Raw genomic sequence first — 25942 nt, 5'->3', positions numbered from 1 at the left:
ATGTACTGTTGTTCAAAACTTATTTCCATGTTATTCATATTTTCAGTAGAGTGATCTTTTATCATCAAAACCCTAATCATATCCCCATCGAATCACATGATAGATCATGTGTTTTTCTTCTGTGTTTCTGCTCCCACAGTTCTTTTTCTGGATGTGGATAGTGGATTTTTTCGTAGGTTCCTCCGAGTTGTTCAGGGTCATTGCATTGCCACTAATGGAGAAGTCCATTACATTTGATTGTACCACAGTACACAGTACACAGTATACTCTGTGTAAAATGTTTTCCTGGTTCTGCTCCACTCACTCTGCATTAATTCCTGGAGGTTGTTCCAATCTCCATGGAATTCCTCCAGTTCATTATTCCTTTTAGCACAATAGTATTCCATCACCAACATATACCACAATTTGTTCAGCCATTCCACAATTGAAGGGCATCCCCTCATTTTCCAGTTTTTTGCCACTACAAAGAGCACAGCTATGAATATTCTTGTACATGTATTTTTCCTTATTATCTCTTTGGGGCATAAACCCAGCAGTGCTATGGCTGTATCAAAGGGTAGGCAGTATTTTAAAGCATTTTGGGCATAGTCCTAAATTGCCTTCCAGAATAGTTGGATCAATTCACAACTCCACAAGCAATGTATTAGTGTCCCAATTTTGCCACACCCCCTCCAACATTTATTATTTTCCTTTACTTTATATTGACCAGTCTGCTAGCTGTGAAGTGGTACCTCAGAGTTGCTTTTATTGGCATTTCTCTAGATATGAGAGATTTAGAACACTTCTTCATATGCTAATTGGATAGGTTTGATTTCTTCATCTGAAAGCTTCCTATTCATGTCCTTTGTTGACATCTCTTTCAAGAGGTGATCAGTGGATTCTTTCATTTTCTATTTTGCTCTCTTGATCTAAAATATTAAGATAGTTTTCCTTTATAATTTCCTAAAATATTTATTATGTCCAGGCTAATTTTTATATCATACTTTTCAGGTAATCCAATAATTCTTAAATTATTTCTCCTATTTTCCAGGTCAGGGTTTTTTTTTTATCCCCAATGAGATATTTCACATTTCCTTCTATTTTAAAAAAAATTTTACTTTGTTTTCTTGTTTTTTGAAGTCTCTTGGAGTCATTAATTTCTACCTGCCCAATTCTAGTTACTTCCTTCAATGAGATTTTGTATCTCTTTTTGCATTTTGCCAATTCTACTTTTAAGTACTTCTTTTCTATAATGAATATTTGTACCTCCTTTACAAGCTCTTTTTCCAGTGAATTTTTATGCTTTTGTCATTGGCCAATTCTCTCTTTTAAGGTAATATTTTCTTCCTTTTTTGTGACTCTTTTCCAAGCTGTTAATTCTCTTTCCATAATTTTCTTGTATCCCTTTTATTTATTTTCCCCAGTGTTCCTCTATCATTCATCTCTTCCTTTAACTCTTCCAGGAATTCTTACTGGCCTTGAGTTCAATGAACATTTTTCTGTAAGGCTTTGGTTGTATCTGTTTTCACACTGTTGTCTTCTAAGTTTGTATCTTGATCTTACCTACCACTGTAGGAACTTTTTATGGTCAAATTATAATTTTGTAGTTTGCTTATTTTCCTAATTATTCCTTGGCTTTATATTTTATATTAAAGTTGAGCTCTGTTCACCTGAGTCTGGGGAGGCACTAGGTAAAGTTTCAGATTTGTCTGTGCTCCAATTTTTAAAGCTAGTTCTTGGGGGCTACAAATTTTGTTACTTCCAAAGTAGTAGTATCCTGGGAGATACGTGGTCATCTGTAGAGTATTAGTATTCCTCGTGGCTCTGGGATTGTAATTGGGGCCCTTCTGACTGATCTCAAGTGCTCCATTCCATCCTTTAACTGTGATCCAGAACTACTTATGGGTGACTGATTTGCTGATCAGTGCCTGTCTCACCTATTACCACCAAAAGGTTCCCTGTAATCTCTATCTATCTAGTTGTCCAACTTACTGCCTCTGGGATGAGAACTCTCAAAGCTGCTGCTGCTGTCACAGCCACCTCCAAGGTCCACTGCTGTTTCTGTCATGCTTTGGGTCTGGACCCCACCTTCCTGTTATAGACCTCTCCTGTGGATCTTCTAAATTGCCTTAGGCTGAAAAAATGATTCCCTTTGACTTTTTGGTGACTCTGCTGCATTGATTGGAGGCATTATTCTAAAGTTGTTTGGGAGGGAATATTGGAAGAGATCAGCTGTACTCCACCCCAAACATCTGAACTTTAAAGTGTTTTTAATATGTTAATTTTTTTTGTTTTGACATATAATTCTATTGATTTTTGGTCTAACCATGAAATTCCATTGGTGAGAGAGAGACCCCATTCATCAATTCAAAGTAGCAGGGTCTTCTGTAATTATTAACCTTAGAGAGCTAGCAGTCAAGTGACTTACCCAAAGGTTACCCAACCTATATATGTTGGAAATAGGTTGGGAGCTCTATTGTTCAGGTCAGCACTCTGTCCATTACTTAACAGGTAGGTAATAGAGTGGAGAAAAGGCTAAACTTGGGGTCAGGAAGACCCAAGTTCAAATCCAGTCTCAGAAACTTACTAATTATATAATCCTGAACAAATTGCTTAAAAATTTTCTACCCTAGTTTTATTATATGTAAAACAAGGATAATAGTAGTGTTTTATTTCTCTTTTCACAGGACACTGAAATGATATTCTCAAAATGTTTTCACTGAATTTTCTTAGTACATATGGCAAAAAATCTATCAAAACATATGAATTATGTTTTAGTTAATTTATATATATCCATAATCTTATGCAGGATACTCAAAAATATATCTTAGTGACTATGCAAAACAACTTAAAACTGCATTGAGGCTTTGGGGATATTCTGTATATGTAAAGTCAAGAATGAGGAAGCTATATAGCCCATGTGTACATATAATATATATCATATTTATAGCTACATATGTCAAAGATAAAAATACGGGCTATCCATATGCTTATCATTACTAGACTATGATGCCAGGAAATGCATATCTGGAAATTAATGGTGATATTGGCAAGAAAGATCTGGCTTCAAAATCAGCTCCATATATACTAAAATGGTCATCCTGAACAAGTCACTTAACCTCTTTTGGCCTCAGTTTTCTCATTGGTAAAATGGAAATAATAACGCCTGCCTCATTACATGGTAGTGAGTAATATGTGAAAATATATATGATACATGCTTTGAAAATCTTTAAGTACTCTATAAACAGCATTTTAAATTTTTTCCCCTGGTGCAATATCTGACTCTCTCAAATATACTTCATAGGGTGCTAGATCAAAACTCCTGATCTTTCCATCCAATACAGTGATCATGCCAAGTTTCTATCAACCATCTTGAAAAAACATGGCTTCCCCTACTTCCTTGCCCTAAGTAGTTCTTTACAATCTAGTTTGTGTCTCCATAACTTTAATGAAAAGGTTTTCTCAAAGATCATTACTATCCTAACCCAATCTGATCTGATGGCATTTTTAAAAGACTTTTTTCCTCTTTGATCTACTTACAGTCTTTAAAGCTATTGATCACTCTTTCACTTCGGATACCCTTCGCATTCCTTGGCCTTAAAGACATCATACTCTCCTACTATAATAACAAGTCCTTCACAGAGTTTTTTTTTTCCAACCTCTTATAAAACTTTTAGGGTGAGGGTTCCTCAGGGCTCTAACTAGCCACTCCACTTCAAGCAATCCTGCATGACCTTTGTTTATAATGTGTTGTTAAGATGACATTGTCCTATAAGTAAAACAATCAATAAAAATAAATCAATAACAGCATTTCCTTGAAATGCTTCAAAATGTATCTTTTTCATATAATGTCTAATATATCTGGTTCAAATAATAATACTTGGTGAATGACATATTTTAAAATGCCTTCTTTACCACAGTTTAAAAGTGCATGATAGATATAACATTATTCACACTGACTTTAAAAAAACTAACTAAATTTATAGCATTTTATAAATTTGACATTTTAAAAGGTTTCAATATTTAGTAATTTATTCCTAACTTCATTTTCTTTCAACTTCAACATTATTCTAAAATTATATTAGTAATTCCTTATAAAACATGTCTATTTTAAAGTTAAATTTTTAATCAGCTTTGTGAATTAGTCATAGATATAAACAAACCACAAATTATTTAAACTGATTAACATTAATATGTTCATTCAAAAAATAATATTGGTGCTTGTAATATGCTAAACCAAAGCAATAATTTTATATGAAGTGCTGTACAATCTCGATATTTACATGCCTGAGGTCCATAGAATAACTAATGTTTTATAAAAACAAAAATAAATTAGTCAATTATTTTTATTACACTAATATGAAATTTTATAGAAGAGATTACTGAAATGAGACACATTATCTCTTTTAACTCTGCCATACAATTTTATAACACATTAATTTTTGTATTTCAATATATCATTAGAACCAAGGGAGTCAAATAAAGAAAACAGCAATGTGGGAGTTATGCCTTTCAGCTTAATCCAAAAGCACTTAATCTATCTCTCATCAGTGATAATCATCAAACATTCACATATCCCAATACATTATTATGCAGACATCCTGATGCTTTTTATTTGAAAATAACATCAGAATAAAGAAAAACACATTAGGTATATGTTGTGTCAAGTTGCATTTTAAAAATATAATTGCCAAGTCAAATATGCACATTCTGATGATGAAATATTTGCATGGCATCCCTGAGGTAAAGGTATGGTTTGACAGTTTTCATTCTATTAAATACTAAAGGATAAATTACTGTTCTGTTAGCAATGGCTGTATAACCACAACCCCACAGGGATGCAACTCTGGAATAAGTCAAACCTTAAATCATTCCTTCATTCATGCAATATGCTTATTGAACACCTACTGTGTATAAGATCAAATGTTAAATGCTATGGAAAACACAAATATGAATCTATGTGTTCTTTGCCCCTGAAGATGTATTTGATGTAATGTTGTCCTATGAGACCAAGCATCGTTGTGGACAGCTCAAAGAACTCAAGAGGATCTCTGGGAAGAAGAGTTTGTTTCTGTCTTACCCTGTCAAATAGTTTTAAGAAGTTTAAGATTTCTGCAGGTCAAAAGGAAAAAAAAAGATAACCTGGTAGAGCCCCAAGAGCTGAAATGTTCTTCAGGATTTTTAAAATCATAAGATTCCAATTAGAGACTATAGATGAGACTGAGTCACTCCACACCCCACCAAATTAAGGTTATCTCCCCAAAATGGCCTCAGAAACCTCACATATTACAACCCAAGGATGCACACAAATCTTACCATGGATAGAAGGGCCAACTACTACTCAAGTCTAAGGAGTTACGACTGTATGCTTCAAGAGCTACTTGCCAGGCTCTTTTATGCCCCAAAGAGGCTCTAATAAGTTTAGATTAAAGCTCCAAATTTCCTGGAGATACTTGCCTTGAAAAGCAGCTGCATTTCGAGAAATCAGGAATTTCAATGTAGAACTTGAGGTCTGAAGGACTTGCTGAATATCCTGCCGGGCTGCAATTTGATATCTCTCTTCCATCTTTTTAGTACAGCAAGTAGGATTTTTGGATGTGCAAACCTGGAGATCGGGACCTGGAACATGGCAAACATTTTATCGTCAGAATTATTAGAGGATCTCTTTAGCAAATACTGTGAGAAAGAAACAAAAAACATGACTTTGTAAAATTGAAGTAAACCATTCACTAGGAAACCAGGGCATACCCAACATAGGTATTTTTTATCTTCCCTGAAACTGTAGTTTCTTGTGAAGAAGAGCAACAGAACCACACTTTTATCTTCATCTCCATCTCACACACACACCCTTTAGAGACCATAACAGTTAAATGATCCAGCAAAATCAGGGCTGGATTTAGAGTCATAAGTCCTGAGTTCCAATATTGTCTTAGATGCTAGTTGTGTCATCCTAGGCAATTTTTTAAACTCTCTGCCTTGGTTTTCTTATCTGCAAATTGGAGATGATAATATTGGCTCCTATCTCCCAGGATTGTTGAGAGAAACAAAGGAGTGCTTTTATCCAATCAAATTTGGTGCTCTGTCCTGGTATTGAGTAGTCTTCTTTACTGGGAGAGTGAAAAATCACCTAACATGATTTCTAGCTAGGTGTAGACCAAGAAACACATCCTTAAAACTCAAACCTTCTTCCAGAAAACCAGAGTTAACACAAGCCATCTGTTCTGCTCCCCTTTTGCCTTTTACTCTTACTTTGGAAGCAGTAATCAAATTAATAGTAGCATCTCTACCAAAACAGCATACCAATCAACTGCCTCATGACTCTCCAAAGCATGACTCTCCTGACTACAAATTCCTGGTACATAGCAAATACTTAATTTTTTTTCCCATTTATTCATTCATATCCACCACTGCTAGAAGGTAATGTGACAAACCTTCATGTGGCAATAATCACTACTTCTATGAACTATTTCTGTTAATGAAGATGAGATAGTTTGGCATTCAGAAATTTCAGAAATTCCTTCAATAATCTATTTTTATGCAATAAAATAATTCTTACTGTAACAAGTTAACCATATGCAGTAGTGAAAAGAAAAATAGACTTGGTTTCAGAAGATCTGGGTTTTAATCTTAGCCCTACGACAGTATCTGTGTGGCCTTTGGAAAACCATTTGACCTTTATGAGATTCAGTTTTCTTATCTGTAAAATAGTAATTGAACAACCAAATTCATAGGATTTCATAATGATAAAGTGAGGAGTTAAATAAAACACTCTTAAAATCATAAAACAATTTAAAATAAAGTAATATTAAAAATCTTACTTCCAGAGTTTTAAGTCCATTTCCTTTTATTGAACTGAAAATGGGAATAAAAAATAGAGCTTCTTAAAATTCCTTAGTTATTAATTTCTCAGCATTATAACCTACTCTGTTTTACTTGCTTTTTTATGGGGAGGAACCTCTCAACATACTGTGCTAAGTGCCTTTGAAGTCATCCTTTTCTGTCTCCTTTAGCAAATATCCATCCTCTCTCATGAATGTTTGATTTCTCTGTCCCCACCGGCTTCTTCCCATTTATCTAACATGCTTAGGAATCCCCATTTCTTAAAAGGAATTTTTTTTTGATGCTTCATCTTTCCCAGTTAGAGTATTATCTCTATTTCTCCTTCACTGTCAAACTTTTTTTTTAATTGTGTGCATTCTAACTCTCCGCTCCCTTACTGTCCTCTATTTTAGTATGACTAGTACTCCCCAACTCCATTCCAGTGAATACACTCTAATGTCATAAATGAACTTCTTATTATGAATTTCAATGGTTTTCCAATTCTTGTTTTCCTTAACTACAAAGATTTGACACTCTCTTATCTATTCCTTCAGCTCCAAGAAACACATTACTTATTCCCTGATTTCTTCTTAAATTTTCCTTTTTTTTTTTAATTTAGCATCTTGTCTTTTTCCCAACTCCTTAAGGTGGCTATTCCTTGGAATTCTTTTCTCTATCTGCATTTTTTTCTTGGTAATTTATTTCACATTCCAGGAATTCAACTACCACCTTTATGTATAAAAAAGGCTCCCAATTTTTTTTTTACTTCTCGCTATGATCTCTCTCTTCTTGAGCTCCAGACACATAAATCCAGCTGGCTATAAGATGTAGGCACCCAGAGGTCCCAATGGCATTTAAGTCACTCTGTCTAAAGTAGAGTTCATTATCTTCATCTAAAATCCATTTCCCTTTGAAATTCACATTCACCTATGTTTCCAATGTTTAAAATGTCAAGATTCTTCAACCCTTCTCTCTTGTCACACACAGTCCCACTGATTCTATCTTTGCATGCATGTCATGCATTTCTTTTATCATCTCTATTCCCATTCTCACCATCCTTGGGCAGGTACTCATTAAAATTTGCCTGGAATATTATAATAATCCAATATGACTTCTCCACTTCATTCTCTTTCCCTCTCATTCTCTTTCACATTAATGATAGATTTTCCCCTTGACATTCTTAGGTCATAGGTTCACTGAATCATATTGATCTTTGGATGGAAACAATCTCAGACATCACCTTGGCCAATTCCCTCCTTTTACAAATTTTCAAATTTAGTGGGAAATTTCAACACCCTTTTGATTATAAAATACTTCCTCTCTTCATAGAATTATAACTTTAAATCTGGTAAGGACATCAGAGGTCATCCTTGAGTGAAATCTCTTCATTTTACAGAAGAGGAAATTGAAGTTCAGAAAAGTGAAACTCAAGATCACACAGGTAGCAGGTGGAAGATCCAAAAATTGGATTCCAAGCCATCCAACTCATTGGCTCTCTAAGATACTTACCAAGAAAAAGCCCCAATCTTAATATGACCCTCAAGGATTTCCAAAGCCTGATAACTCTCTACCCTTCTAGTCTCAATTCATATAATTCCTTCTCCATATTCTTCTCTTACTCTCCCCACTTTCTTACCTCTGAATCTTTGCTTATACTGTTTCTCATGCCTGAATTACCTTCCTCCATTCAACTGACTCTATAACTACATTCCTATTGAGCATCCAAACCCAACTCAAATAGCAGTTCTAAAAAGTCTTTCCTAATGTATTCAGTCAATAGTGACCATCCTTCTTTCAAATTTTAAAATTAAAGTTTAAATAACTCTTCAAAATTTAAGTAACTCTCTTCTTTCTATATAGATACAGATGTGCTCTCTTGATATAAATAAAATATATATTATATATACGCTATCACATATAAATATTTAAGACATTGTTAATCTCTAGGAAAATTAGCTGAGAATTCACAAACAATTCTTCCAACAAGCATTTGTTAACCATTCAATGTGTATAGAAAGCTATGCTAGGAACTAAGAAAGGAACACCATATATATATTATATATATATATATATGGGTGTATGTATGTTGTATAAATGTATGTGCACATGTATATATGTATATACATGTGTATAATTTTATGTTTAGTGTATTTATATGAAATTAAATTTATAAGTGCATACCTAATATTTATATAGTATATATACATTGCATATGTGTAGTATATGTAAATATGTACATATCTATATATACAGATATGTAAATAAAATCATTATAATATTATATATTTATATATACATATAAAGTTGAAACTATTTTCATATCACATGTCCATCTACCTAATTATAAGCTCTTTGAGGACAAGGACTATATTTTATTGAAATACTGTACCTCTCTTAGTCCATAGCACAGTGTTCTATACACAATAAGTGATTAAAATGTTTGTTGAATTGCTTATTAATTCAACTAGTTTTTCTTTAGATAACAAATACCTTTAATCTTCAGATTAAACAAATATTTTAAAATCTCTATCCAGTGGTTGTGTTTCTCAATTTGTAATGATTATCTTCATGATTTTCCTTTGATACCCAGGTCTCCCATTCAAGAATAGCGCTCAGTATAAAATTTTGTTTTTATTCAGTTAATTGTATCATTCAAATGAATCTATGCTCTTGAAATTAAATAATATAAGTGAAAAATAATAGCTAAAATGCTACCTGCTGTGACATTTATAAATATTTCATGGCTCTTAACCTTTGTAAAACACTCCAATACTGTCATTTGCTATTTGTCTAACTTAAAAAACTATAACTGAAGGCATTAGAAATGCTAATCCTGGTACTGTTAGCAGGAAATACAGGCCAATTCCAAATACTTTGATCTAGTCAGGTCAGTACTGAAATGTCAGGGATGGCTTAGAATAAAGAGAAGCAGATATGACCACTTTGTGGTACGGTTTCTTTCCCCCAACAAGGCCCAGAGCTGTCATGAGGTTAATAGAAAAGTAATGGTAGAGGAAATGTCATTGTATTTTGAGCATCCCAAAGGATCAAGAGCCATAACTTTTCTTATCTGGCCTACACTAACACAAAAGGAGAGATATGCATTACATTAGACCACAGAGATTAAAAACAAGTTAAGAGACCTATTTTCAAATCCAAGAACACCCTTTTCCAGTTGTGCCAAGATTCCCAAAGTTAGCTCAACTTGAATATGCCTCCTGTAGGCAGTGTTAAAAAACTTTCACCTTCCTCCCTTACTGATTCAACAGTCATGCCCCCAGACCTTCAGAACAGGGATAGATGACTTGATAAACCATGCTAAACATCTGGGGCAAAAAAAATCCCTCATCTTCAAGGAACCTTGTGCATTTTATAAAGGATTTTCCATTTCAAGTTTCCTAATGTGCTTATTTGTACCCTCTCTTATATATGAGTTCACCATCTATTGATGAAAAGGGGAAATGTAGGCTATTTTGGAAAACTGCTACTACTTCCTTGATGAGTAAAATATTCAAAGGATGACAGGTAGGGTGTTATCTAGGAGGAGCAAGATGGTGGCTTTGTAGCAGCAAAAGCCCAAACTGTTCTGACTATCCTACTATATCACCTTTAAAAAGTGCTTCAAAAAGACAGGAACCCAAACCCAAAACAATACAGAGTCATGGGGTTCTGCTGAACATACCTTGAAATGTAGACAGAGAGATGATGGAGAGGATGGGAAGCAAAACTGCACACAGAGAAGTGCTGGCCAACCCCTCCTCCAACCTACCATGTTGAGTTTTGAAAATAGGTGTGGGCTAAATTTTGGATCCCAGAAAGGAGGCTGCACCAGCAAAAGAACACCTCAGACCCATCCCCTTGAGGTCCCAGGCTTGGACAGCAGCTGGTAGGATCTGTCTGGGCAACTTCGCACCTTAGTGTTTGGCTGCATTGAAGATTTAACCCCAGGGCAGATTAGCTCAATAGGCCTAATCCAATAAATTAGTAGAGGACAGAGTTTATAATCCAGGCCAAAAAAAAGAGACAGAGAAAATGAGTTAACAAGAGAAAAAGTAACTATCAAAAGCTTTTAAGGTGAAAAAAAAGCAGAGAATAGAACCAACAAAAGATGATGAGATACAAAGAACTGCAAGCAAAAACTAAAAAAAAAAATCATGCTCTGGAAGAACTCAAAAAGGAATTAAAAAATCAAATAAGAGAGGTCAAAGAAAAATGGGGAAAAGAGAATAGTTCAAAAAGCAAAATGGGTCAACTGAAAAAAGAGACACAAAAATCCAAGGAAGAAAACAGTGTATTTGAAACCAGAATTGACTTACCGAAAAAGAGGCAAAAAAATCCAATGAATAAAAGAGTGAAATGAAAAGAAGAATGAACCAAATGGAAAAGAAGAATCAAAAGGTCATGGAAGAAAATCAATCTTTAAAAATTAGAAATGGGCAATTAGAAGCAAATGACTTCATGAGACATTAAGAAACAATAAAACAACCAAAGGAGTAAAAAAAAGAAGAAAATAACTCATTAAAAAAACAACTAACCTGGAAAATAGATGCAGGAGAGACAATTTAAGAATTATTGGACAACCTGAAAGCAATGACAAAAAAAGCCTAGACATTACATTATAAGAAATTATCCAAGCAAGCTGTCCTGATATTCCTGAAAAAAAGGGAAAAATAGAGAATTGAGAGAATCCAAATATCACCTCCTGTAATAAATCCCCAAATGACAACTCTCAGGAATGTTATGACCAAGTTCAAGAGCTCCCAGGAGAATGAGAAAATACTGCAAGTAACCAAAAAGAAACAATTCAGATGTTGTGGAGCCCCAGTTAGGATCACACAAGGTCTGGCAGCCTCTACACCAAAGGACTGGAAGGCCTAGAATATGATACTCAGGAAGGCAAGGAAACTGGGTTTACAACCAAAAATGGGTAGGTACCCATCAAAAACGACTGTCTTCCATCAGGAGAGTATGGTCATTTAATAAAACAGAAGATTTTAAAGCATTCCTGAAGAGAAGACCACAATTAAACAGAAAAATTTATGTCCAAATACAAAATATCAAGAATAAAAATGTAAATAAGAAAGAGAAAAAATTTAAGGGCTTCAATAAGGTAAAATCCTTTATATTCATATATGAAAATATGATATATGTAACTCTTAAAATTATTTATCATTATCATAGTAGTTAGATGAATACATAGAGGGTATCATAGTAAACTATTTAGCTAGATATGTCAAAAAATAAAATGGGTAAAAAAAAAGAGGATAATACTTAAGAGAAATAGGAAGAGATGTGGCGAAATAAGGACACTAATGGATCACTGGGTGAGTTATGAATTGATCCAATCATTATGGAAGGCAATGTGAAATTGTGCCCAAAGGGCTTTAAAAGAATGCATGCCCTTGGATCCAATACTACTACTACTAGATTTGTATACCAAAAAGATTTTTAAAAATATAGATGGACCTGTTTGTACAAAAATATTTACAACTGTGTTTTTGTGGTGGCAAAAAAATTTTGGAAAATGAGGCAATGTCCCTCAATTGAGGAGTGGCTAAACAAATTGTGGCATATGATGGTGATGGAATATTATGTAGCTATAAAGAATGATGAACTGGACAATTTCTATAAGAACTAGAAAGACCTCCATAAACCGGTGTGGAGTGAAATAAGTAGATCCAGGAGAACATTATACACAGTAACTAAAACATCGTGGGACGATTAAATGTAATAGACTTTGCTGCTAATAGCAATGCAATGATCCAGAACAATTCTGAAAGGCTTATAAAAAAGAACACTATCTATAGCAAGTGAAGGAACAACTGGAGTAGAAATACAAAAGAAAACATATAATTTCTCATTTGTTTGAGATATGATTTCGGGTTTTGGTTTTAAAAGATTACTCGAAGACAAAAACGAACAATATAGAAGTGGGTTTTGAGTAATGATACATGCATAACCCAGAGAAATTGCTTGTAAACTCACAGCTGGGGGGTAGAGGGGTCAGAGACAAGATGAATCATGTAACAATGGGAAAAAAAGGAAAAAATGGGAAAAAATAAGGAAAACATGGAAAGACCTATATGAACTATACAAAATAAAGTGAGAAGAGTCAGAACAATAACTGTTGAAATGATGATGAACTATGAAAGACTTGGCTACTCAGATCAATACAATGATCCATGACAGCTTCAAAGGACTAATGATAAAAACTTGTTATCTATCTATAGAAAGAGAACTGATGAGCTTTTTGAGTACAAAGTGAAATGATTTTTTCACTTTATTTTTCTTGCTTTTAAAAAAATCTGCCTACATTTTTTTTACTTTTGCATTTGAACAGACTGGCTTCCTGAGCTGGCACTTAGCAAATGGAAGCCAGTATTGAGGGGACCATGCTGGGCTAAAATCAGGGACCTTAAATCAGTATGGCTGAAGTCTCTCTCTCTCTTTTTATTAATAAATGCTTATAACTCTGGCCAGATCCTCTTTTATTTGTTACAGATACTCTAATTAATCAGGTTTCCAAGGTTAAGATAAGTTAAAAGGTTAGAGCCAAGGATATATAGATTTGCTGCCAAGCAAATTCTCCAGAAAACACAATTTAAACCTACTAGCAAATATACCAAATGAGAGACCAAAAAGGATTTGAAAATACAAACTTAAAGATTGTTTCTATTTTCCATTGCCTGTCATGATGCAACAATGATAACAGCAACAAAACCAACAATAACACAATGATAATAGCAATAAAATAAACAATAACAAAAACACCAAAGATGACATCAATATCAACAACAATGATGACAATGACAACAATAATGACAGCAATAATGATGATAGCAATAATAAAAACAGTGACAAGGATAACAATGATAACAACAGTAACACCAACAATAATTACAATGACAATAGCAATAATATCAATAATGATAACAATAAGCAAAACAATAACAACAAAAATTTGGATATTATAATATTTTCCATGTATAATTTATATATTACTTGCCTTCTCAGTTGTTGGGAGAGAGGTGGGAAGAAAGTAGAGAATTTGGAAATTGAAATGTAAAAAGAAAAGAATATTAAAAATTAATTTTTTAACAGTGGGATTTTACTTGGGATTTAAAGGAAGCCAATATTAAGGGAGAAGGAAGGGATGTGTTCCAGGCATGGGAGAGAGCCAGAGCTTGGAGCTGTCTTACTTTTGAATTATCTAACTCTGCTGCTTAATAAGCACTTAATAAATACTTTTTCATTCATTCCAAAAAATACATAATTATACATGTACTTAATTATCCAAATACATACAAACTAAAATTCTGATCATCTTTGATTTCTAAATAAACATTAATAATTCTTCCCAAATCATCCTTCTAACACCCTAACATGTCAGAACATCAGACTTGGCTCAGCTCATATACTATCTCTACCTAACTTGCACTTCACATAAGAAAACATTTCCACCTCTAAAATAAAACTCTAATATTATACTCTTTTCCTAAATTTATTTTTTATCCTCATTGCACCATCTGGTCTTTTATTCTGGTTTCTAAGGTGCTTATTCTTGTTCTAGCCTCTTCTTACTTCACAATCTAGATCCCACAGTTAAACCAGCTGAACAAAGCACTTTTTCCCACTCCTTAATCAATTGCCCTTTGTCCTTCCAGTATCAATATTCTTCCAATTCTTTTACCCAGTTTACTGTCTCTTTTCCTCTCTCTTACCATCTATCTTCTCCATTCCTACCCCTGTCACCATTGAATACTATTGGATTAAGTAATAGTGTAAGAGTGGAGTCCACCACAAATTTATATCATCTAATCTCAACTGATCTCAGAAATGCAAAGAAATTCTTAAAATCTTCTCTGATGATTTACCATATTCTCCAGAGATTGTTCCAAACTTTACCCTCTCTTCTCAAGCTCAAAAATGCAGTTTAAAGCCATTTATGGTGAATACCTTTATATCTCTTCTCCTCTACACCTCAAAACCTCTCAACACTGACCAAATGAACTCTCAAATGTTCTAATCTCAGGAAATGAGTTGGTTTTCTTCCTTGCCAAAAAGGAAGAACCTTTTTCCTCATACCCCTGAACTGATCTCCCTGGTCTTTTGATTCTACCCCACAAATTAATCATATACACACCTTAATTCATATACATTCCCTTCCCCTTACTTCTTTACTTTCTACAAAAATATTCATTTCTCTTCTGGTCCTAAAAAGAAAATCAACCTCTGGTTCTCTCATCCCTGCCAATTATTATTAAATCTTAATGCTTCTACTTCCTTAACTACCCCCATTCATTCCTCAAACCCTCTATAATTACGGACTTCTCCATTCTATTAAAAATAATCTCTCAAAACCAAAATCCAGTCCTTGAAAAATGATCATAGCATCAAAAAAAATGGTTACATACTGTTTTTAATGCAAATGAATGCTCTCATACCTTTTAAAGTGATTATCTTATGTTGTCAAACATATAACACTGAAGTTATTTGTTTCAATTTCAAGTAGTCAGTCAGCTTAAACTGAGGAGTTCAGAAGCCAGAAATAGCTATTTTCAGTTTAAGGGATATTTCATCACTGTCTGTAAAGGGCATAGCTTAATGTCAATCACAATAGGAATGTTTGACAAAGGTTGGTCATCAAAAGCTGTCACATTCACGATCAACTACAAAAAAAAAAACCATAAAAGGAAATTTTTAAAAAGAAAAAGAAAACTGTCTGTTCCAGATTTTCCTACCAGGTAACAAATAAGACATCGTTCGTTCAGTGGTGCTAAAGCATCCTACCCTTATTCACACTTCACTGCTTTGTAAATACAGTAATTTGCTAGAATTAACTATGCTGAAAGCCATACAATCATTACTAATTTTTTATACTTTTTTAGATTTTTTTGCCTGATTCATATTGTAAACCTCAAAATTCCTTAGACTTATAAATGTTGGAAATTTCACCATTGGATATTTCATACTTGGAAAATTTCTTACTGATAGTCTATTGGAATGGGAACTCCATTGGCATGGGAGGTTCCTTCTCTTCCCTTCTTAAGATTACTTTAGGACAGAAACCTTTTGCTGAACAATGGAAAGGACTTTGACCTATGCTTAAGCATAGAACAGGAATTTCTTTGAGTCTTGATTGATTTTAGAATTGATACAATGGAGATACTCCACCCTATTCAGTCCTAATAGGATTGAGTAAGGGCTGCAGCCTAGATCAAAATTTAATTATTCCAATCTCTACCATACTCAAGTTAACAGGATTTAGAAAGGGCTGTAACAAAGGAGTATAGATTTAATCATTTGAAAATATGACCTTCAACAGACATGTGCAAAAAGCCAGAAACCTCTGGGCGGTCCTGGGTTAAGCGAGAGCCTCCATTGACAGGCAAATTGATGAAGAGTGATTGGTAGATGTGAGGACTGAGGGGAGGCAACTTGGATGGTTTCCTTAAAGATAGGAGGGTCTGGAGACTCGAGGTGGTGGTTGTGGAGTTTTTGGGTCGGTGTGGTTCCTGGGCTCTGAGGAAGCTTGCTCTGAAGGAAGCTGAAGGTGGGGGCCTCTGAGACTGTTTCTCCATTTTGGTCACGTGAGTAATAGGGACTGATCTCTTTTCTTTGCCCCAGCTATCTAAGGGCTTGGGCCTTTTGGCCCAGCCTAAACAGAAGGGGTATTTAAGCCCTATTCCCTTCTCTCCCCTTTCTCTCTCTCTATATATCTCTAATTCCTTTCTTGCTCCTATTGTAATTAAACTCCAAAAAAGGCTGACGGCTGACTTGAGTTTTTCATTTAGGAATTACATAGCTGATTCCTTGGCGACCTTAAATTAATATATATCAGTCTTTTAAAGTGATTCCCTTGTAACATTGTGGCGACCACGAAGGGACTCTAAAGAATCCTCTCAATAAAACTTTTTCCTTGCCTTTTTTCTATACTGTTTCACCACTTAGTCCTTTTTTTTAAAAAAAAAAAAACTTGGCTTAAAGACACAGCTGCTAGAACACGTGAGTATAAAAAACTTTTTCTCTTTTCTCCTTAAGTTAAATTGGAATCAGCAGTTTTTTCTTTTTCTTCCCTTTAATCTTAAGGGACAGCTGGGTAGCTCAGCAGATTGAGAGCCAGCCCTAGAGGCAGAAGGTCCTGGGTACAAATCGGACCTCAGATACTTCCCAGCTGTGTGACTCTGATAGACCGAAAACAGCTGTTTTTAAATCTCAGCAACAGGACTCTAAAGTCCTGGCTGGAAGAACTGTTTCTAAATATCCTTTCCCTTAAGGAACAACTTCCTGGATTAAAAAAAAAAAAAAACCCTGTGGAAAGTTTGTTGCTTTGCCCTGCTCCCCACGTGTTTTGTGAAATTACAAAATATACATATAAAAATGAGTACTACATTCTTTGACAATTATATGGCAGCTGAAGAAGTAGGGGCATTGAGGAATGAAGGATACCTCCAAATTTTTATATTAATAGGTACTGTCATTTTTGTACTCCTCAATACTATATTTAGAGATGAAAAAATAAAAAATATTGAGGATAAAATAAAACAAAATGAGGATAAAATAAAACAAAATGAGGATAAAATAAAACAAAATGAGGATAAAATAAAACAAAATGAGGATAAAATAGAAAATATTGAGGATAAAATAGAAAATGTTGAGGATAAAATAGAAAAAAATGAGGATAAAATAGAAAATATTGAGGATAAAATAGAAAATATTGAGGATAAAATAGAAAAAATTGAGGATACAATAGAAAAAATTGAGGATACAATAGAAAAAATTGAGGATAAAATAGGAAATATTGAGAATAAAATAGAAAAACTTGAGGATAAAATAGGAAATATTGAGAATAAAATAGGAAATATTGAGGATAAAATGGGAGATATGGAAGATAAAATAGGAAAAATTGAGGATAAAATGCAAGCCCAATTAGAAGATCTAAAATGTTTCTTACAGGATCAATGGGCAAACACCCACTCTACCAGAAACAGACCTGTTTCTGAACCTTTGAATGAGGAAATTTCCTTCCCTGAAATAGAGATGGAAAACACCTTCCCTATAGCCCAGTTAACAGACTGCTTCTCTCGTGCAGTGCAAATCTTGTCTGAATTTAATCCCCAAAACCCTCCCCCTGCAATCCCAGCTTCTCATGTTCCTTCTCCTACAGAAAACCAAATTCCAATGCAAGAGAAATCTTGTCCTCCTAGAGAAACCCGTTCTTGTCAAACTGACCCACAGGTGCAAAATTCAACTAGAGGCCTGTTTCCTCTAAGAGAAGTACCTGAAATAGGACGAAATGGGGATGTGGTGACTTTAAGACATAGGATACCGTTTACTCCCCAAGAAATAAATGAATTTACACGAAATATCCCCACATATGAACAAGATCCTTTTCTAGTAACAAAAAAGATGGGAGACATATTTTTTCAATATAATCCGTCTTACAAGGACGTTGAGAGCTTACTACAGGCTTTTTTAAGTGAACGTGAAAAAAATAAAATAATTGCTCATGTCAACAAAACCCGGGGGCGTAATGCAGCACATTGGCCATCTCAGGATCCCGAATGGGACTATAATAATCCTGAGGACTATCTACAACTATACCGTTGTAGAGAGGCCATCCTCACAGCCATGAAGGAATGTGCGGACAGTACAGATAAGTGGATGGAACTGGAAAAAATTAAGCAAAAGGAAAACGAAACACCCTCCAGATTTATGGACAGAATTATCGAGTTTGGGGACAGATACTTAGATTGGGACTTAAATAAAGAGAATAGTTTAAGACAAGTTAGAAGAATCTTTGTAAATAATTGTTGCAAAGTAATTAAAAATTATTTCAAAACACAATGCCCAAGATGGTCAGATATGGACCTTGAAGAATTGCGAAAAACAGCTATATATGTTTTTAAGGGAAACGAAGAAAAGGAGAAAGAGAATAATGATGACATGGAGGAAATGAAGAAAAAAATGAGATGTGTAATAGATAGGATAACTAAATTAGAAAGTGGGCATGATAATGAACCAACGACAATTGCCCCTCTCCAGAAATCCAATTATCAATCCATTACTTGCCACTTCTGTGAGAAGAAGGGCCACAAAATGATGGAATGTAGAACCTTTCTTAAGATGTTTGGAAGGAATACACAGTTTAATAATGGTTTTAGAAATAATAACTATAGAAATTATGATAATGGTTATAGAAACCAAAATTCTAGAAATTATAATAATGACTATGGAAATAACTATAATGAATATAGAAATAAGAGCTTTAGAAACCAGAATTATAGAAATAGGAATTGGGAATTTAATGACAATGCTCAAATTGAAGAAAATTTTAATGATTATACTCAACAATATATGAGAAATGGCGCTCGTCCAAAAATTACTCGAGGTACTAATGACCCTCAGAGAGGTGCCCTTCAGGGGGGTGCCCAAGGAATATCCCAAACACAATGATGGTGCCCGGGGGGGGCTGGGGCACAGGAATCAGAGGATACAACCTTTGATTTCCCAGACCCTGATGTCCTACTACCCGTTGTCCCTATCCACTGCCCTCCCCATACTAATGAACCCCATGTTACCTTAAAAGTGGGTAACACCTATTATGATTGTCTATTAGACACCGGAGCTTCCTGGTCTGTATTAAAGAGAACACCTGATTTACAATGTTATTCTATTGGCTCAGAGAATGTAATGGGAGTATCAGGAATAACCCAAAGAGTTAAAAGACTTCCTCCTAGAATGGTGTCTGTAGGACCCCTAGAGGTACAACACTCCTTCCTTTTGATGCCTGACTCCCCTTTAAATTTGCTGGGGAGGGACCTTCTATGCAAACTCAGAGCCACAATAACCTGCTCCCCAGATGGCTCATTATCATTAGAAGTACCAGAGGAATCTTTAAATTTACTCCCTGTACTTCTCTCTGAAAACCAGGAGGCAAAAGAACCTTCCATTTTTGAAATACCTAAAGATATACCGGAGTCTCTTTGGGCCACATCTTCTTCTGATGTAGGCTTACTTAAATCTGCTGTTCCTGTGCAGATAAAAACTAAATCTAGCCCACCTCCTTCTATCCCTCAGTATCCCCTCTCAAAGGAGGCAATTGAGGGTATTACACCAGTTATTAACTCATTAATAGAACAGGGAATAATAATCCCTTGCAAATCTGAATACAACACGCCCATCCTGCCAATTAAAAAACCAAAAAAAGGACCTGATGGCAAGCACATCTATAGATTCGTACAGGATCTAAGGGCAGTGAATAATCACGTTATAAAGAGACACTCCGTAGTTTCTAACATACATACTATTATTTCATCTATTCCTAGCACAGCTACATACTTTACAGTAGTAGACTTGTGTTCAGCTTTCTTTTCCATACCAATACATGAAAACTCCAGGCATATTTTTGCTTTCACCTGGAAGGGCTCACAATATACCTGGTGTCGGCTGCCACAGGGTTATGTCGAAAGTCCGAGCTTATTTGAGCAAATTTTGAGCCAAGACACAGACAATATAACATTTAAAAATAGCAAATTAATCAAATATGTAGATGATCTACTCTTGGCTTCAACAGATGCAGAAACATGTCAAGAAGATAGCAAACACCTTCTTTTGGAATTGCACAAAAGAGGACATAAAATCTCTAAGGATAAAGTTCAATGGTGTCTCCAAAAAGTAGAATATTTGGGATTCATCTTGACTGCGGGTGCTCGTTATATTTCTCCAAAACGAATTGAGAACATTCAAAAATTGAGTGCTCCTACCACTAAGAAACAGCTGAGAGCAATTTTAGGAGCAACAGGGTTTTGTAGACAATGGATTCCTTGCTATGGGGAAATCACTAAACCCCTTATAGCATTAACAAAGGATTCAGTTCCTGAACCCCTCAAATTAGAGCCTGAACACTTGTCAGCTCTAACAGATCTTGTGACTCTATCTTATCATAAGAATTGGAGATAATAATCCATAGACAAATGGATATTTTTTTTCAAGAATATATTGAATTACTGATTTTTTTCTTATTTTTTCTTATTTCTTTTCTTTTATTTTTTTATCAGAATATTTGATTTTTTTTCTCATTTTTTGTACTGAAGGTACACATAATTAATATTAATTTTTTTTTTCCCTGCAGTAATACAAGTTAATATATATACTCTTGCTATAATATCAATATATGCCTAAAAGCTTTAAACTATGGGAACCTGCCATTTATTGATAAAATATTATAGGACTGTGATTAATGTTTGTGTCTGATTCCAGGAAAAGGGATAAAAACAAGGAGCACAGACTAAACCTGAATAGTGCCAATAGAGCACACATGAAATATTAAAGTGAGACTCAAGGTTGCGACGCTTAACTTATGTTTAAGTCGTAGGACTTCCTTGTATCTACACTCCTTTCGAAGTACTCAAACAAGTACAAAGCTTGACTATCATGCTGGCTCCCTATATCTCTGAAGAAAAAAAAAATCAGACAAGGGAATGACATTTCCCCATCAAAATAGAATTCTAATTCTTTTCTTCTTATATTATGGCAACTTCCTGTAGTCTTGGCTACAAATGGCTAAGTGAAATATTACTGCATTCTGTCCTACATACTTGTGGGATAGAAATTACTTTAAACTGGACCTATACAAGGTCTATTTTGAAATTTTCTTATGTTTTTGATTATTTTTCTATTTTTTTGATAATTGACACATACAACCCCATACCTGAACATTGCATTCTGAGCTTAACTTGATATTTTTTTTTTAATACTTACTTCAGGGGGGATTGTATTTTAATTTAAAATCTAAGAATTTTTGAATTTTTTTTATTTGAGATTTTATTTTTATAAAAATCCAAGACTTTTGTTTAAGATTTTACTGTTATAAAAAATTTTCAAAGATTTTGATTTTGTTCGAGAAAAGATCTTCAAGAAAGAAGCTTGAAACTTTTATATCCAGAGAATGAACTGTTGCAGAAAGATGCCAAAAACCTACACTTCATCAAGAAGATCAAGAATGAACTTTGGATGTGATTGATTGGACTGAACTTTTGATTGAACATTTATTGTAACATTTATGCCAAAAGGGACTGCCCCTAATTTGGCTTTCTGTCAATGCGCCTAGCAAACATTGGTTTTGCTTTCTTTTCTTTTCTATTTCCTCTCTCACTATTCTAATTTCTCTTAGAAATTGAATATTGTGCATATCTTTAGTTAGAAGTGAATTTAGAACTACAAAATGATTATGTTAAATGATCAATGGGGAGACTAGTCTCCCAATGATCATCAGGGGGGATTGTAAACCTCAAAATTCCTTAGACTTATAAATGTTGGAAATTTCACCATTGGATATTTCATACTTGGAAAATTTCTTACTGATAGTCTATTGGAATGGGAACTCCATTGGCATGGGAGGTTCCTTCTCTTCCCTTCTTAAGATTACTTTAGGACAGAAACCTTTTGCTGAACAATGGAAAGGACTTTGACCTATGCTTAAGCATAGAACAGGAATTTCTTTGAGTCTTGATTGATTTTAGAATTGATACAATGGAGATACTCCACCCTATTCAGTCCTAATAGGATTGAGTAAGGGCTGCAGCCTAGATCAAAATTTAATTATTCCAATCTCTACCATACTCAAGTTAACAGGATTTAGAAAGGGCTGTAACAAAGGAGTATAGATTTAATCATTTGAAAATATGACCTTCAACAGACATGTGCAAAAAGCCAGAAACCTCTGGGCGGTCCTGGGTTAAGCGAGAGCCTCCATTGACAGGCAAATTGATGAAGAGTGATTGGTAGATGTGAGGACTGAGGGGAGGCAACTTGGATGGTTTCCTTAAAGATAGGAGGGTCTGGAGACTCGAGGTGGTGGTTGTGGAGTTTTTGGGTCGGTGTGGTTCCTGGGCTCTGAGGAAGCTTGCTCTGAAGGAAGCTGAAGGTGGGGGCCTCTGAGACTGTTTCTCCATTTTGGTCACGTGAGTAATAGGGACTGATCTCTTTTCTTTGCCCCAGCTATCTAAGGGCTTGGGCCTTTTGGCCCAGCCTAAACAGAAGGGGTATTTAAGCCCTATTCCCTTCTCTCCCCTTTCTCTCTCTCTATATATCTCTAATTCCTTTCTTGCTCCTATTGTAATTAAACTCCAAAAAAGGCTGACGGCTGACTTGAGTTTTTCATTTAGGAATTACATAGCTGATTCCTTGGCGACCTTAAATTAATATATATCAGTCTTTTAAAGTGATTCCCTTGTAACAATATAGGATCAGAAATTAATTTTTACCATCAAACATCAAAACAATCTGCCACATTTGTTCCTTCATTCTCTTCATTTAAACACTTTCCCCATGCTCCAAATAACTCTACTGTAATGAAATGTGAGATGTTATTACCTCCAAGTCAAGGTATTTTAACAAAATAAATGCCATCTTCCCTCCAATAGATAATAACTACAGCCACAAAATGGATCTCACCTGGGTGGGGTGGGGGGGGGGTGGCTCAGTGGATTGAGAGTCAGACCTAGAGATGGGAGTTCCTGGGTTCAAATATGACCTCAGACACTTCCCAGCTGTGTGAACCTGGGCAAGTCAATTAACCCCCATTGCCTAGCCCTTACCACTCTTCTGCTTTGGAATTAATACATAGTATTGATTCTAAGATGGAAGGTAAGGGTTTTTTTTTTTTAATGGATCTCACTGATAAGAGAGGATGCAGGTGACAAAAGTATGGAAAGGAAGGGTCATCTAACACGCATCTGGTGCAGGAAAAGTAACATGATATTCCCATAACCAAAGATTTTAGCATTTATTCATCAAAGAGCAATGGGTGCTCAATTAAGAGCTCAGTCTCTCTAATTTCACATTTTGGATTGAGCCAACAGCCCCTTCTTGCATGTGTAGGGGATCCTTAGTGATCTTTCAGGTGCTTTCATTTCCAGTCCAGGTACAGATGGAATATTAATATTCTGCTCACTTTGCTTTGCATCATTTCATATAAGTTTTTCTAGAGTTTTTGTGATCATCTGGTTTGTCATTTTTTTTGAGTCACAACTATATTTATTTAGAATATTTTCCCATGGTTACATGATTCAGGATTCCCCTTCTCTCCTTCCCTTCCCCCTCCCCGAGCTGACAAGTAATTCCACTGAGTTATGCAAGTATCATTGTTCAAAATTTATTTACATATTATTACTATTTGCAGTAGAGTGATCTTTTAAAATCAAAACCCCAATAATATCCCCATTGATCTATGTGATTGATCATATTTTTTCTTCTTCATTTCTACTCTCACAGTTCTTCCTCTGAATGTGGATAGTGTTCTTTCTCATAAATCCCTCAGAATTGTTCTGGATCATTGCATTGCTGCTAGTAGAGAAGCCCATTACATTCAATTGTACCAGTCTATCAATTCTGTGTATAATGTTCTCCTGGTTCTGCTCCTCTCACTCTGCATCACTTCCTGGAGGTCTTTCCAGTCTCCATGGAATTCCTCCACTTTATTATTCCTTTGAGCACAATAGTATTCCATCACCAACATATACCACAATTTGTTCAGCCATTTCCCAATTGATGGGCATCCCCTCATTTTCCAATTTTTGGCCACCACAAAGAGCGCAGCTATGAATATTTTTGTACAAGTCTTTTTCCTTGTTATCTCTTTGGGGTACAAACCCAGCAGTGCTATGACTGGATCAAAGGGCAGACAGTCTTATCGCCCTTTGGGCATAGTTCCAAATTGCCCTCCAGAATGGTTGGACCAATTCACTACTCCACCAGCAGTGCCCCAATTTTGCCACATCCTCTCCAATATTTATCACTTTCCTTTGCTGCCATATTGGCCAACCTGCCAGGTGTAAGATGGTAACCTCATAGTTCTTTTTTATTTGCATTTTTCTAATAAGGAGGGATTTAGAACACTTTTCATGTGATTAGTGATAGTTTTGCTTTTTTCATCTGAGAACTGCCTTTTCATATCTTTTGACCATTTTTCAATTGGAGAATGACTTGATTTTTTGGAAATTTGACTTAGTTTCTTATATATTTGGAAATTAAACCTTTGTAAGAGAATTTTGTTATGAAGATTTTCCACAGTTTGTTGCTTTCCTTCTAATTTTGTTTCTACAAAACTTCTTAATTTGATGTAATTATAATCATTCATTTTACATTTTGTAATATTCTCTCTCTTTGGCTTGGTCTTAAATTCTTTTCCAACAGATAGGATGACGTGTTTTCACACTTGGCAAAAACAACAAATGCTTTTTATAATATTGTAAACAATATTTATTTCTAAATCATATATCCATCTTGACTTTACCTTGGTAAAAGGCATGAGGTGTTGGTCTAGGTCTGATTTCTACCATACTGTTTTCTAGTTTTCCTAGCAATTTTTGTCAAATAGTGAGTTTTTCCAATCAAACATTAGGTTACAAAGGTCATTTAACATTGTGTGATAGATGCCCAATTTATTCCATTAGTACTCCACTTTATTGCTTAGCCAGTATCAGATAATTTTGTAGGTTGCAGCTTTATAATATAGTTGAAATCTGGTATAGCAAGGCCACATTCCTTCATATTTTTTCATTAATTCTCTTGATATTCTAGGTCTTTTGTTTTTCTCAATGAATTTTATTTTTTTAGCTCTATGAGATAACTTTTGGTAGTTTGATTGGTAGAGCTTTAATAAATTAACTTAGAAGTATTTTCATTTTTATTATATTGGCTCCACCTACCCACAAACATTTTCCCCAATTGTTTAGAGCCTGCTATATTTACATGAAAAGTGTTTTGTAGTTGTAATCATATAGTTTCTGAGTTTGTCTTGACAGCTATATTCACAAATATTGTATATTGTCCCATTTTAAATGGGATTTTTTTCTCCCTATATGTTGCTTTTGAGCTCTGATAGTGTAGAGAAAGTGACAAGATAGTCTTCACATGCACCAAGAGTAATACGATTCCTAGCCATCTCTTCCATCATCCTAAGTCTTCTCCTCATAAAAAAAAATGCCTGGCCATACACTTCATATTTCATTATCACAAATTGGCTATATCAACATTTTCACTGAATAGGATTTCCCCACTATTCTTTACTTTAGCTTCTACAACAAAGATATTAGAGCAAAACTCACAGCCTTATCTACCAGACTTTCAAAAATGAATT

At 34.8% G+C, this 25942-nt stretch overlaps 1 protein-coding gene across 2 annotated transcripts in view; it reads right to left on the bottom strand.

Annotated features, from left to right (window-relative positions):
* Positions 1-25942, bottom strand: part of GPC5 (glypican 5) — a 2135463-nt gene that overhangs the window by 2044539 nt on the left and 64982 nt on the right. For both annotated transcript variants that reach the window (XM_056808065.1, XM_056808066.1), the window contains exon 2: positions 5437-5598. In XM_056808065.1, the coding sequence (XP_056664043.1) occupies positions 5437-5598 (162 nt within the window). The remainder of the gene's footprint in view (positions 1-5436; positions 5599-25942) is intronic.

Source organism: Monodelphis domestica, chromosome 8, assembly GCF_027887165.1.
Source record: "Monodelphis domestica isolate mMonDom1 chromosome 8, mMonDom1.pri, whole genome shotgun sequence".
Classification (NCBI taxonomy): domain Eukaryota; kingdom Metazoa; phylum Chordata; class Mammalia; order Didelphimorphia; family Didelphidae; genus Monodelphis; species Monodelphis domestica.
Note: the sequence above shows the minus strand (reverse complement) of the source record. Positions and strands in the feature narration are given on the sequence as shown.